The sequence below is a fragment of the Orycteropus afer genome, unplaced genomic scaffold (genome assembly GCF_000298275.1).
Source record: "Orycteropus afer afer isolate SDZICR_OR568_19922 unplaced genomic scaffold, OryAfe1.0 scaffold00095, whole genome shotgun sequence".
In the NCBI taxonomy this organism is placed as follows: domain Eukaryota; kingdom Metazoa; phylum Chordata; class Mammalia; order Tubulidentata; family Orycteropodidae; genus Orycteropus; species Orycteropus afer.
This window is the reverse complement of record NW_006921682.1, coordinates 9825195-9841346: the sequence shown is the minus strand read 5'-3', so window position 1 is coordinate 9841346 and position 16152 is coordinate 9825195. Positions and strand designations below refer to the sequence as shown.

The 16152-nt window shown below is 36.8% G+C and overlaps 1 protein-coding gene across 1 annotated transcript in view; it reads left to right on the top strand.

Moving 5' to 3' along the window:
- LOC103198537 (poly [ADP-ribose] polymerase tankyrase-1) overlaps positions 1-16152 on the top strand; it is a 326026-nt gene that overhangs the window by 210924 nt on the left and 98950 nt on the right. Inside the window, exons 10-13 of the mRNA XM_007942708.2 lie at positions 25-146; positions 2601-2692; positions 2788-2866; positions 15718-15889. Of these exons, the coding sequence (XP_007940899.1) occupies positions 25-146; positions 2601-2692; positions 2788-2866; positions 15718-15889 (465 nt within the window). The remainder of the gene's footprint in view (positions 1-24; positions 147-2600; positions 2693-2787; positions 2867-15717; positions 15890-16152) is intronic.

The window sequence follows — 16152 nt, the reverse complement described above, 5'->3', positions numbered from 1 at the left end:
TGTCAATCATTATTTCACTAACAGATGAATTTAAAGGTCATTCTTTACTACAAGCAGCCAGAGAAGCAGACCTAGCCAAAGTTAAAAAAACACTTGCTTTGGAAATCATTAATTTCAAGCAACCTCAGTCTCATGAAACAGCACTGGTAAGATATTATTGTTAATTCATTCCTTGTGTGCATAACAGTAATGCAAACACACAATATGCTTTTTATTTCAGAAACCTTAATTTTAGTACCTGAAATACCAAAAATTTGCATTTTAATGTTGGTTGCTCTGATTCTTAAATTTGGATTGGGTGATGATTCTATTTAGGGGTGACGGAATAGATACTTGCCCAACCTTGATTTGGGAATTATTATTTTCACGTTTGTGTTTATAACCTATTAGAACAAATCTGTTTTGTGGTCAGTGCTTTTATAAATTACAAGATATGATTTTCCGTACAGAGTCTTCTTTTTCTTGTAGTTGCTAGATAATTGCTGAATTTCTTTTCTGTAGAAGAGTAAATTGTTTTTCAGAGATACTTGCATCATCCTTTTGAACAATTGTATTCAAAGAATTGATATTATTCCTTCTAGAAAAATGATGGGATTGTGAATTTCTTGTTCCAAATTACAAATTATTTTTATGAGTACTGTTTTTTCATCTAATGCATTTTTGGAAAGATTAGTTCATTTTCCTTGTCACTGACCACATTAAAGCTCAAATAGGAGGTGGGTTATTGATTTTCACTCTTGAATTCAGAATTTAAGCATATGTGATGCCTGTAAGGAGCTCTGGTGGCCTAATGCCTCCTGCATTTAACTGCTAACCAGAAGGTTGGTGGTTCAAACCCACCAGCCACTCCACAAAGGAAGACAGAGAAATCTGCTTCCATAAAGATTTACCACCTTGGAAACCCAAAGTTGGAATCTACTCGATGGTAGTGAGTTTGGTTTGGGTTTTGTGGTGCCTGTATCACAGACCTCTAAATAGGCTTTAGTTAATATTCTATCACGTAACTGACACAAAAAAAAGCAGTCACACTTCAGTCAACATCTGCTGAAAACATTAAAAGAGTCACCATACTGAAATAAGCCAACTGTAAAAAAAAAAAACAAACTCACTGCTATCAAGTCAAATCCAGCTGATAGCGAACCCTCCTTGGGTTTCTGGGGCGGTATCACTATGGAAGTAGATTGCCCAACTTTCCTTCTGAGGAGTGGCTGATGAGTTTGAACCACCAGCCTTCTGGTTAGTAGTCAAATGCCTTAGGCACTACACTACTAGAGCTCCCAGGCCAACTATATATGTATTTAAATATATGACTCTCAAACTGAGGTTCACATGCACTCAAGTGACACAGCCTTATTCCGTGAAGTGTACTTAGCCACAGAGTAAACCTGACTGCTTTTTTGGAGTGTTTGCTTCTTTCAGTAGTAAGTCATTTTAAAATTTCAATATAAACATTAATGTAAAATGAAGTTCAATACAAGAGCTGTATAAATATTGTTATTTTTGTTAGGTGCTAGCTAGTCAGTTTCAACTCAGCAACCCTATGTACAACAGAGTGAAACACTGCCTGGTCCTGCTCCATCCTTGCATTCTTTGCTATGCTTGAGCCCATCGTTGTAGCCAGTTTGTTAGTCCATCTCACTAAGGGTCTTCCCCTTTTTTGCTGACCCTCTGCTTTGCTTCTTCAGGGGCTGGTCCCTCCTGATACCATGACCAAAGTATGAGTGACAAAGTCTGGCCGTTCTTGCTTCTAAGAAGCATTTTGATTTTACTTCTTCCAAGACAGATTTTTTCATTCTTCTGGCTGTTCATGATATATTCAGTATTCTCTGCCAACACCACAGTTTAAATGTATCAGTTTTTCTGTGGTCTTCCTTATTCATTGTCCAGCTCTCACATGAATATGAGGCTACTGAAAATACCATGGCCTGAGTTGGGCACACCTTACTCTTCAGAGTGACTTCTTTGCTCTTTTGCACTTTGAAAATATCTTTTACAACAGATTTGTGTAGTGCATTGTATTGTATGATTTCTTGATTGTTGCTTCCATGGGCATTGATTGTGGATCCAAGTAAAATGAAATCGTATGAATATTAGGATGAATAAAATTTCTGAAAATATGTCCGCCTCAAAGCTGCTTCAAGTCTATCACCCTTGTGCCTATCCCTATCCATACAGGCTTATTCTCCTATAGTGCTGGGGGTACCTCTGTGGAAAAGTTTGAGAAATGTTGACTTAAGTCACTGACAGTCTAAAGAAGAATTGAGTAATTTAGTTGTAGATTGCTGTAGCTGTGTAGAGGCGGTATACTCATGTATCCAATAAAATATATATATACTGGTATAATCATTTAATGGCTAAAGGAAACGAAACAAAGTCTTTCTAAATGTCTAATTAACAGCATCATTTCACCTTGGTTTAATTCATGTTGGCTGCATTTTATACTTGCAGTTTATTCAGAAGGAATTTTGATTTTCTCCATAATTTAAACTATAAGTATTTTCTGATGTTTTGAGATGAGGGTTCTAAATAGTCTGCAAGTGCTATTTAAATCAGACATCTACTTTTAAAGAGAAATTTATTAACTTCCTTTTATTTTATAGCACTGTGCTGTTGCTTCCCTACATCCGAAGCGAAAACAAGTGACAGAATTATTACTTAGAAAAGGAGCAAATGTTAATGAAAAAAATAAAGAGTAAGTAGAATCACTGAAGGAATTGCTCACTTCTTAAAGAGGAAATACAATAAAATTAAAGAGGAAATTACCTTTTCCTTTTCTACTCTCTTTAGTTTTATGACTCCCCTGCATGTTGCTGCTGAAAGAGCTCACAATGATGTTATGGAAGTTCTGCATAAGCATGGAGCAAAGGTATGACACAAATCTGAAAGAAGCTGCCAAACTCAGCTTTAAGGAACTGGCTACTCTTATGATTGCTGCTTCTCTCACTATTTTTTCTTAATGAGTTAATTTTATAAAGGACTGCTAGCTTATACTTGAATTCAGAGATTCTACTTTAAGCTGATGTAAATCTTGTTAGTAGTAAAAATAATTACCTGAGTTTCTTTGTGTAATGTAAAACGTAGCAAGTAAAATGTAGCTACCATAATCTTACCATTATAAGGAGTTCTGGTGGTACAGTGCCTAAGTCATTTGACTGCTAACCAGAAGGTTAGTAGTTCAAACCACCAACTGGTCCATGGAAGGAAGTTGGGGGGCAATCTACTGTAAAGATTTACTGCCTTGGAAACTCAGTGGAGATCACTGTGAGTCAGAATTGATTCGATGGCAGTGAGTTTGGTTTTGGAATCATAGCTAACAGTACTTCTTCCATTGGCTGTGCATACCTCTGTGAAATCATTTTAGCTAATCTAGAACTGGAACCAACTACCAAAATAAACTGACCTTAGAATCAGACCTTCAAATCCTTACATCACAATTTTTTTAATAAAATTAAAAAGAAAAAAAAACAACTTTCTAAAAATAGACCCAAAAGATATTTTGTGTCGTTGAGTGGACAGGCTAAACTATTAGGTATGTCTGTGCAGTGGAGAGTGTACCCAAGACCATATATAGGGTTGGAAGACGATGGTTCTACAAGTGTATTTGTATGTTCTGTAACAATTTACAGGTGTATGGTAGAGCTGACAAAGGACAAGGTTGTAGTCACTTCTTGGTCACAGCCAGCTACCCAGAGGGCGTGAGTAGTTGAACCTGTGGGCTCAGGACCATAGTCACAGGGGACATCAAGCTCATTTGGCATAACATACTACATAAAACATTGTTTCACCTCCTACTTTGGTGCGTAGTGACTGGGATCTTAAAATCTTGCAAGCAGCCATCTAGATGCAATAATGGGTCTCTCCTCATCCAGAGCAAAGAAGAATGAAGAAAACCAAAGATTCATGGAAACAATTAGTCCTAGCAACTGGTACACCATGTGATCTGCAGCCTGTATGACTGTGAGACCAGAAGAACTAAATGGTGTCCGACTCCCACTGTCAACCACTCAGAGGGGGATCTATGTAGGAGATCCTGGATAGAGAGAGAGAACAATGTGGAACAAAACTCAAAATCACTTGGAAATTATAAATAAATAAATAAATAAAAGTGGTGACCAAGTTTGCTGGTCTGATAGAGCCTGGTGGAACCACTGAGACTATGGCCCCTAGCTGCCCTTCAGGTCTGTCTTGTTTGGCTGGAAGCCACAGGCATATGAGTTGAACATTTACCTGAGGTAGATACACTCCTTGGAGAGAACAGTCATGGGAGAAAGAAGAGCTGTTTATGCAGAGGGAGACAGCTCAGGAGGCCAGAGTACATGGAGGGATGAACACAGGGAAGAGGTAACTATCGGGAGGAGGTGGGAGGGGAGCTGTTGCATTGTGGTAAATGTCATCAGTGTCACGAGACAAAGTGGATGTGAACTGCTGTATGGAAAGTAAATTTGCTCTGTAAACTTTCACCCAAATAACAATTTTTTTAAAAAAGATATTTTTTGTCATTGTTGTTGTTGTTGTTACGTGCCATCGAGTCAGCCCTGACTCATAGCGACCCCTCCTTGGGTTTCCGAGGCAGTATCACTACGGAAGTAGGATTGCCCAACCTTCCTTCCGAGGAGTGACTGGTGGGTTTGAACCGCCAGCCTTCTGGTTAGCAGTCAAGTGCCTTAGCCACTATGCTACCAGAGCTCCCTCTTTTTGTCATTAGTAATTTAAATATTTTAAATTTGTTACTGTTTAATTTTTTATTATTTTCCATGAATAGTTTTTAATTGTATGAATGAGCTCTGATATTTCTTTTCTGTATTCTAGTTATTAATTTGTTCTATTTTTTTTAGATTGTTTTTCTTAAAATTTTGATATTCTTACAAACTTATTGGGGAGTGTTGTATTATATTTTTGTAAAACTTTTATTACTTTTTTTTTAAGTAATGAAACTAATATTTTATTTCATCTCTATTTCATCCCTTATAATTTGTCTTTACATAAGTTTTATACATATTACTAATAATACTAGTATAGCACTGCTTATGATTTATAAATAAATACATAGACATATCCTGAGAGAGTTCTCAAAACATTTCTTTTAAGAATAGGATGCATGATCCAAAAATTTAGGTATCATTTTAAAAGAACAACTGATGATTTTAACTAAAAATCAGGATGGGATGGAATAAAAGGGACCATAGCTCAACAGGTTTATTAGCTATTTTATAACAGATTTTGTAGGTAAAACTGTATTTTTATATAAATTATATCTTCTGTTGTCAAGCTGTATGTACTAATGTAAATGGGCTTTAGGCTACACTTAAGAGCATTATATGTTCATAACTGATCTGGGTTTTTTTTTTTTTTTTTAAATTATGGCATTTATAATTTCCTTGAAAAACTATAAACAATGCCTTCCATTTTGAAAAAATAATATTTATTTGTTGTCTCCCTGAAGTCATTTTATTTCATAAAGATTCAGTGGGAAAAAAAAAACATATATAGTCTATCCTAGTCAGCATTAATGGGAGCTCTGGTAGCTTAGTGCCTAAGGCACTTGACTGCTAACCAGAAGGCTGGTGGTTCAAACCCACCAGCCACTCCTCGGAAGGAAGGTTGGGCAATCTACTTCCGTAATGATGCCACCTCAGAAACCCAAGGAGGAGTCACTGTGAGTCGGTTCTGAGTTGACAGCACATAACAACACCAACAGTCAGCATTAGTGTAGGTTTACATCTTTCTGCCTTTCATGTGTGCAGTACTTTCTCTTCAATACGTCTCAGTTTGTCAGTGGGGCATTGTATAATTTTAACCACACTGCCAACTATGTAAAATGACTTCTAGATTAGCATATCCTTCCTGGTCCCTTCACTGTTATTCAAGTAAATTGTGAGCTCCTGCTATTAGGCCCTTTAAAAGGGGAAAGAAAGAATCGTATTAATCATGGTTATGAATCAATAGATGCCAATTGCTTGTCCTCCCATTCACTCATCGCTAGTTCCACGGCAGAAGGATATCCCTCTGAGTGTATTCAGTGATTAATATGTTATTAAAAATTCCCTCTAAAATTTGATATAGCTGCTGTTGGGCCCCGATATTTGTTTTCCCTGTATTTTCTTTCAGGAGGACTCATGGTTTTGATATTTTTTTTGACAACTCATTGTTGCCTTTTGATTTTAAAAGCATCTTCTGAAAAATCCGTCTCATCCCTTAATTAGGATTCAGGCTTCTCACACTACTTCTACTGTGTACTGACATCACCTATTCTTAGTGAGTCCGTTTCTAGGGTTATTAAATCAAAGTGTCAAGAATTTGGAGAGAAATCTAATTACTATTGGCTAATATGTTGTTAACAGCCTGCGATATGCAGATGACACAACCGTGCTTGCTGCAAGTGAAGACTTTTGAAGCACTTACTGATGAAGATCAAAGACTACAGCCTTCAATATGGATTACACCTCAACATAAATAAAACAGAAATCCTCACAACTGGACCAGTAAGCAACATCACAATCAATGGAGAAAAGGTTGAAGATTTCAGGGATTTCATTTTACTTGGATCTACAGTCCGTGTCCATGGAAGCAGCAGTCAAGAAATCAGAAGTTGGATTGAACTGGGCAGGTCAGCTGCAGAAGACCTCTTTAAAGTGTTAAAGACCAGTGATGTCACTTTGAAAATTAGAGTGTGCTTGACCCAAGCCATTGCATTTTCAGTAGCCTCATATGCGTGTGAAAGCTGAACAATGAATAAGGACGACCAAACAATTAATTCATTTGAATTGTGGTATTGGTGAAGAATACTGAAAATACTGTGGACTGCCAGAAGAACAAACATATCTGTCCTGGAAGAAGTACCAGTGGATTGGTCCTTAGAAACGAGAATGACAGGACTTTGTCTCATCTGCTTTGGTCATGTCATCAAAAGGAACTAGTTCCTGAAGAAGGATATCATGGTTGATAAAGTAGAGGGTCAGTGAAAAATGGGAAGATCCTCAACAAGATGGATTGACACAATGACTGCAACAGTTGCCTCAAGCATAGCAAAGATTGTGAGGATGACACAGGACAGTGCATTGTTTCATTCTGTTGTACCTGGGGTTGCTATGAATTGTAGCCAACTCCTCATTCTCCTACTGCCCACCAACCTCCTACCAGTGCCTCTTATTGACCAAATCCAACAAAAGGTTGAACAGCAAGAGAGTTGTAGATGTGGTGGACAGAGACAGAGTGGAGATGTAGGAACATGGATCTGTAGGGAAAACAGTCAATATTTAACAAAAAATTAGAAAACAAATTGATAAGAAGAAAGGAGAACTGGGAGTATTAGCCAACTCATTTGAGAAGTCCATTTTCACTAGGAGTAAATTTCTGTACCTTAAAATATATATTTTTTAAAAAATAAAACTAAACTCACTGCCATCAAGTCAATTTTGACTCATAGCGACCTCCATTGGATTTCCAAGTGGGTTTATCTTTATGGAAGTAGATCACTGCACCTTTCTTCCACAGAGGGGATAGGGGTTTGAACAACCAACCTTCTGGTTAGCAGTCAGATGCCTTTGGCATGATGCCACCAGAGCTCCAAAATGTATATATATGTGAATAATTATACCTGCCATCTTCCTACTTTGTGAGATTACTATAAAACCTAAATTTAAATTTGCCCTTCATACGGCTGCTTGTTTTATTGTTGTTGTTTATTAATATTAGTCTACCCTGCCTTTCAGGAGCTCTGGTGGTGTAGTTGTTAAAGCATTTGGCTTTTAATCAAAAAGTCAGTGGTTCAAACACACCAGCTGCTTCATGGGAGAAAGATGAGGCAGTCTGCTTCTGTAAAGATTTATAGCCTTGGAAGCCCTATGGAGTGGTTCTGCTCTGTTCTAAAGGGTCACTATGAGACTCAGTGGCAGTGGATTTGGGTTTTTGTTTAACTCTGGCATTATTCTATTACTATCAAACTGTCTGTCGTTATTAAGTAGAATCAGCTACATAGGGTAGTATTCTTAAAAACAAAAGTTTAATTCAGAACTGCTTTTTCTTACATAAAAACACTTATTTCTTCAGTAGTGAGCATCTGTTAAATGAGTAGAACATGAAGAAATAGCTTTTGATGGTTCGTATGTCTTACTTTGACAGATTTATTTATATTGCGTGTAAGAAGAAATTGTATCAGTAGAAAATGGCATTTAATGGTCTTATTTCACATTTTGAGAAGTAATCAAGAGTCTTTGCTCACTTTGCAGAAATATGTTAGCACATTATAAAGATTTTAGTAATTCTATTCTAGAGGTAGATTTGTCAGTAGAGTCTGTTAGGCCAAAGGTGTTTAAGTACATTTAAAGGTATTATAGGTCCAAAGTATCTTCTACAGTTCAAATAAGATCTGAGGTTTGATCTCATAAAAATAAAAGTTTGAAGGGGCCAATGTCTTAGAGATATATTAGTTATAGGTAACAGAGACCAACTGAATCCAGATTAAAGCACGAATGGAAATCTGTTTTATCCTTACACAAATGGGTATTGTGGGCATTTTCTCCGTTCCTCATAGGGAATGCTTCAAACATATTCATATCACCAAAAATAATGATGACTTGTAAGTACTTTAATAAATTTTAGATATCAAGTTAAAGTATGCTTTTATTATAGACAAGATGAGTTGATTTTTTTCCAATATTGAACAATTCTATAAACACTACCATTTACTCTTTTTTCTCTTAAATTTCTATACAAAGAGAATGAATGGGTTTTGGTTAGATAGATAATATCTTAATATTCTCTAATGTTTATCTAATATACAAAACAACATGTTGAAAATATCATTCTTTATCATCAGAATTTACTTTTCTTTTGCTCTGGGAAGCCATTCACTTACCAACTGTTTTCAAACACCCATTTGTATAAGGCATTGTACTTTTTGCTCTGGGTATATATAAAATTTGACTTTGATTAAGATCAGTTTCTAAGAAATGTGAAATCTAATAATTTTGTTTAACATGAATATTGGGAGCTCTGGTAGCATAGTGCCTAAGGCACTTGACTGCAAACCACAAACCAGAAGGCTGGCGGTTCAAAACCCACCAGCCACTCCTCAGAAGGAAGGTTGGGCAATCTACTTCCATGGTGATATTGCCCCAGAAACCCAAGGAGGGGTCTGACTCAATGCAAACAACAACAACAACATGAATATTACACAGATTGGAAAATGATAGATATAATACATATATATAATATGAGAAGTATGGATGGATTGCTATTAGAATTCAGAAGAGAGAATTATTACTTCTATTGGTGGTAGTAGGCGGGGGGAGGGATTAGAGAAATTTCATGAAAAAAAATAGAGTTATAGAATGTTCAGGAATTTGATATATACAAGTAGGCAAAATGCAAAACAAAAAAAAAACTCAGTGCTGTTCAGTCTATTCAACTCATAGTGACCCCTCCCTGGGTTTCTGAGGCAGTAGCGTAGTGGCTAAAGCACTTGACTGCTAACCAGAAGGCTGGCGGTTCAAACCCACCAGCCACTCCTCGGAAGGAAGGTTGGGCAATCCTACTTCCGTAGTGATACTGCCTCGGAAACCCAAGGAGGGGTCGCTATGAGTCGGGGCCGACTCGACGGCACATAACAACAACAACAACAATCTCTACAGAGGTAAATTGCCCAATTCTCCTTCTGCAGAGTGGCTGGTGGGTTTGAACCACCAGTCTTCTGGTTAGCAGTCAAAGGCCTTAGGCACTACACCACCAGAGCTCCCAGGCAAAATGCAGAGGATGTATTTTATGTTAATAGTCAAAATCAGGAAAGCAAAGGGGGTATTTATTAAATGGTCAGAATTTATAATTAGTCTGATAGATATAGAAAAGAGGAATCATAAAAACCTGAAGAGAGATGTTACAGCAAGATCTTGGTGGTCCCAGTTAGAGAGTTTAAACTTTGTTCTCCTTATACTTAGAGAGCCGTTGGAAGTTTTTGAATAGGCAGGTGGCATGAGCAGAATCTGCTTCAGGGAGCTAGTTCATAGGAATACACTTTCTCTCAGAAAACCAATTAGAGAAATGTAGAGTGAAGATACACGCATAATAGCTGGTATAATCATTTAGCAGTCTTCATCACAATTAACTTTTTAAAGTTATTGCAAAGAGGGATAATATTGAGGCAGTGTTTCTTACTTTCAGGCTAGAAATATGCCTGTCACCTGTTCCCTTGGTTATAGTCTCTTTCCATCAAGGCACAGACCTGTTTCAGATACCTGTCTTTTGTTCCTTGACTATAGCTTTATTAATGTTTGTTAGTTATGTTTTTCTTGTTCCCTTTCACTTTCAAAGTATTCTGGTTTGGACTGAAAAAATATATACTTTTTAGCTACAGACATACAGAGAAACTGTTTTCAATTCTCAGGTTACTTAAGACCAAGTTTTGTATTGAGACACACATGTTCACAGTTGAAGTAAAATTACAATGTGAGTTAACATTAAATCCCTAAATACAGATTGTTTCAGAACAGTTCATGATTAATTGCCAAATGAGTGATACGGATAGTGATAGGTTTAGGTTTATGAGAGGCAGATGAACTCAGCGTCAAGGTTAGCTGTTTGAGACTAGGGTGTTCTCACTGATTAGAGTATTGAAGGATTCCCCTCAGCCATCGCCCTGTAATCTGCCTGCTGGTTTCCAGAACCATTGTGACATTTTAAATCGTAGTTTTATATTCTTTACATTTAAGGCCAATATGATTTTATATAATTTCACTCAAGTGTCCATCTTCAGGAAAATCACTTTTAATAATCAGATAGAAATAGGTAAAGATACATACCTAAACGTTATTACTATTTCTAGAGACAAGAAAAGGAGGTACAGGAGGTAGATTTTGTCTCTGTATCTGCCAGACAGCTTAGTACTCTTCTGACATTGTCTGAATGCACAGCTCAAGCTGTTTAGTTACCACAGTTGGGTGTAACACACACATTAAATGCAGCATTTCCTTATTTAAGGCAGTTTCTGTAACCTCTTTAGTGCTGATGAGAAGCATCTTAATGATATCCTCTACCATATCCTGAGGTGGAAATTATGGTTGACAGGGGAAATAAAACAAGGACTGAAAAAAGACATGATTTTAAAACTGATCTAATATTCTCAAATTTCTTCAATAAGTATGTATATTGGTAGCTCCAGATAATATATATTAAGAATTAAAGTTGCATCTCAAAAACACAAGGAATAAATAAAAACTGATACATGGAAAACCAAAGCTGTTGGATATATTGTTTTAGGTTGAGAATATATAAAGACATAGGAACAGAATCCATATCTCTGGCTATTTAATTTAAAAGTTTTCAGAAGAATTCTTATAAATGATAATCATTTGGTCAGTTCAGTGTCAATAATCATTAAGCACTTGAATATATGTAAAATACTAGACTGTATCTTCTGGGGTTGTTTTTTGGTTGTTGTTGAGTTTGATTGTCATATATAAAGAACATTTTAAATATTGTTAAGCCTAAGCATTCACCTGAGTAAAAAAAATTGTTACTGTGTCACCTTTTAGAGTAATACTGCTAAAGATAATCATCATTTGTGCCACAAGGATAAAAAATGTCATCTCAGAGGCATGATCTTCCAGCTCATGGTCTATAGTCTGTACTTTAGTTGGGCTTTTCACTGCTCCCAATATTGACATTCATGGCTTATTTAATGTCATCCAAATTTCCCCATCAGTATTGTTAAACACTGAGCTACTAACCAAACATCAGCAGGTCGAACCTAATAGCCACTCTGTGGGAGAGAGAAGTGACAGTCTGTTTCTGTAAATATTACAGCTTTGTAAACTCTATGGGGCAGTTCTACTCTGTTCTGTAGGGTAACTATGAGGTAGAATTGACTTGACAGCAATGGGTTTGGGGGTATATTTCCCCATAAGTATGTTGTTGTTAGGTGCCATTGTGTCAGCTCTGACTCATAGCAACCCTATATACAATAGAACCAAACACTACTGGGTCCTGCACCATCCTCACAATGTTTGCTATACTTGAGCTCAATCCGTCTTGTTGAAGGTCTTCCCCTTCTTTGCTGACTCTCTACCAAGCATGATATCCTTCTCCAGGAAATTGTCCCTTCTGACAACATGACCAAAATATGACAGACGAAGTCTGGCCATTCTCACTTCTAAGAAACATTCTGGCTGAACTTGTTACAAGAAGACAGATTTGTTTGTTCTTCTAGCTGTTTGTGGTAGTTTCGATATTCTTTTCCAACACCACAATTCAAATGTATCACCACTACTAGGTTCTTCCTTATTCATTGTCCAGCTTTCACATGCATATGAGGCAATTGAAAGTACCATGACTCAGGTCAGGTGGACCCTAGTCTTCAAATTTACATCTTTGATTTTTAACACTTTAAAGTGGTCTTTTGCAGCAGACTACCCAGTGTAGTAGGTCAGCTGATTCATTGACTGCTACTTCCATGAGCATTGATTGTGGATCCAAGTAAAATGAAATCCTTGACAACTTAAATCTTTTGTACATTAATCATGATACTGCTTATTGTTCCAGTTGTGAGGATTTTCATTTTCTTCATGTTGAGGTGTATTCCATACTGAGGTGTATTCCATCTTCATCAGTAGGTGCTTGCTCTTCAGCAAGCAGTGTTGTCATCTGCATATTGCTGGTTGTTAATGAATCTGCTTCTAATCCAGATGCCATGTTCTTCTTCATATAGTCAAACTTGTTGGATTATTTGCTCAGCATACAGATTGAATAAATACGGTGAAATGATACAACCCTGATGCACACCTTTCCTGATTTTAAACTACCCATCAGTGTACTGAATCAATATTATTTACCATTTTTGAAACTGATAGGATAGTAGAGGTAAGATAAGCCACACCTGTGAGAGCCTTCTATAAACAATTGACCCTATAATTAATTCTCTGGGATCACCTTGGCTTCAAAATAACACCTTTCTTCACTGAGAAACTGGATGATAACAGCAATACAAATCTTGTCAGATGACCCATTTAGGAAATCAGGAAAGAATGATAATCTGTAGTTATAAAAGACAGTCATTGCTGCAGTGATCTGAAGCAATTCTGGTAATCTCATTCTCCTTGCTAATACATGTTCACTGAAAACAAATTTACCACTTACTTTGGAAGACAGGCACATTTTTGCATTTCTGTACTTTGAAGTACTCCTGAATATATTAAGTAAAATGTTAGGTTAACTACTATTTAGAGGATCCTGACTATATCCTATGACTGATTGATAAAAGGAGAAACAAAGGTAGACCATTAAGGGTGTTGATAAAGCTAAACTTAAGAAGAAATTAGAATCTTTGCTTGCCCTCCCCCCAATTTGAAACAATTGAAAGGTCTTTAATGACTCAAGCAGATAGTTTTTTGTTTCCCACCTAGTAGTCATTTTGTCCTTTTTTTCTTTCTATAGCGCCAGGAGTCAGTAAACTTTTTCTTAGCCAGAGAGTAAATATTTTAGTATTTATAAGGCTAAGAGACAAAATCATGTGTATTATATAGGTACTTATATAGACATTTAAAATGTAATTTCTTAAAAATTTAAAAACTGTTCTTAGCTTGTGGACTGTGCAAAGTGGACAACTGGTTGGAATTGGCCCGTTGGTCAATTGCCAATACTTTCTGTAGAAGTCTGTTTTGTTAATATATGGGAGACCATGTGTTTCTGGATGGATCTAAAGCAGCTCTAGTAATCTCATTCTCCTTGCTGATGCAGATTCATGACACATTTTCTACACCAGCCATAAGGAATTGTCTGCTGGGAAAGGTTTTTTTTTTTTTTTAAATAGATGTATGAAACTTCCTTGTGTGTAGGTGATATGAGGAGCTGCTGCAATAGTTATCTTTTGACCACAGAGCAATAAATATGGGGTCCCAATACTAGGAGATCTGACAAATTATGTCATTCACTTCTCATAAGAAATCATTCTTCCTCACAAAAACTCTTATTGAATATCTCTTTAATAGTTTCCCTATTATCCATTGTTGTTCTTTTAAGTAGGTTGTGCACAGTGTCACCATATTGTTCTAGTTTTGTTATTCTAGCTATTGCGTGGAGTGAGTGGTTCTATTACATTACTTGCTGATACTTTTCTGTGATATCTTTGTTGTCTGATAAGCACTCCATAGGTAATCTCTTGTTGCTATGATACTTTCTAGAGGTTAAGGTAAGAGTTAAAGTGTTCTTTCATAATAAAAAAAGCATGGATTTGTTCAAGTAAAACATTTTATGTTACACTGACTGTCTTGTACTTTAGCTAAGGAAGTTTAGGTTTCTGAAATACTGGAATACAATATAACCAATAGGAATGAGTAAATGCCTTATGTAAACCACAAGGATGAGGATATAAAGCTTAAAGATATAATCACATTTTGGGTTTTAGCCTTGAACTATTTCTTATCAAATGGTTGGATTTTTGGATCAGCTAAATATAAAAATTCTCTTTAGAAGTGGACTCTAATAATCATTTACACATTTTTCCCCCATTCATTCAGAAGATGTATTTAAAACTTTAGCTATATCTTAAACATTGTTGCTTCTTGGAGTTAGGAGTGGAAAGAAGAGTTACATTTAAGACTAAGTTATGGGCCTTGCTTTAAATGTCTTGTAATTTACATACAGCTTCTAACACAGAGCCTAATATTGTTGTTGTTGTTATGTGCCGTCGAGTCAGCCCTGACTCATAGCGACCCCTCCTTGGGTTTCTGAGGCAGTATCACTACGGAAGTAGGATTGCCCAACCTTCCTTCCGGGGAGTGGCTGGTGGGTTTGAACCACCAGCCTGCTGGTTAGCAGTCAAGTGCCTTACCCACTACGCTACCAGAGCTCCCAAGCCTAATATTAGTAGGTACTTAATAAATATACCCCCTCCTTACCAGACTACCTAGAAGATGAACAATTTAGTTCTAATTTTGACAGGTGTTTATAGGAAAGGAATGTACTCAGGCCTCCCCTCTCTGAGACAGAAGAGGAGACAAGAAAAATTAAATAATCTCAATGGGAGGTGACTTTGTCCACTATTTCACTTCATTAGCATGTGACCCAGAGTGAGTGAGAGATGAGACAAATCAATCTGTTGTTTTCTATATTGTACTCAGTTATATTTATGGCAGAAACCTCTTCTTGCACATAGTGGGTTTCTGGAGTTACTATGTGTTCTCTGTCTGTGTTGAGTTGATCTGCTCATGCATAGAAGGTAAAATTAGCTGGTCTTGGCTTTACTGAGAAATTTTCTATCTGTTTTTACCATAGCATTTTGCTAAGGTAGTTTCAAGGGTTATCTTGACCAAAGGCAAATGTTACATTTTGCAGTGACTTTAGAAACTTAACACTTTTCTAAAACAGGTGCTAATAAGGCTAGAACAAAGCAGACCTAGCAAATTGTAATGAGAAGTGAAAGTAGGAAGGAGGGTGGCATTAAAATAGAGTACACATAGTCTTAAATTAATGCTGTGGGATTCAGTTTTATTCAGAGGCACTGAAAAGTCACTTAAGTTTGAGGCAAGGAATAACTTGTGTAAGATCTGTATTTTATAGTAGTAATTCTAAAACCATGTGCCCATGATTCATATTGCTAAATTGGGGATTCCATCACTATCATTGAATAATATAGCCTTCACAATTTATTTTTCTCATAAGAATTTATTTGCTAAGGGAATGAAAATATATACTCACTTCCATGTGCCTACCAAATGATTTTTTCAGATGAACGCACTGGACACCCTTGGTCAGACTGCTTTGCATAGAGCTGCCTTAGCAGGTCACCTGCAGACCTGCCGCCTCCTGCTGAGCTATGGCTCTGATCCCTCCATCATCTCTTTACAAGGCTTTACAGCAGCACAGATGGGAAATGAAGCGGTGCAGCAGATTCTGAGTGGTGAGTTAAAATAGACAAACTGTATTTTATGCTTTTATTCCATATCCACTGATGCATACAGACAAACTTTGCACCACTTGTTTTAAGTATCTCTTAGGAATGTTTTCTCAGCGTCATTTTTTTCTTCCCCCACATGTCTCCCACCAGTTGAATTGTGTCCCCCTAAATTATGTGTGAACTTGGCTGGGCCATGATTCTCAGTCATTGGGCAGTTATATAATGATGAAGTTTGGCAGTTATGTAATGATCAAATCATCCCCTAT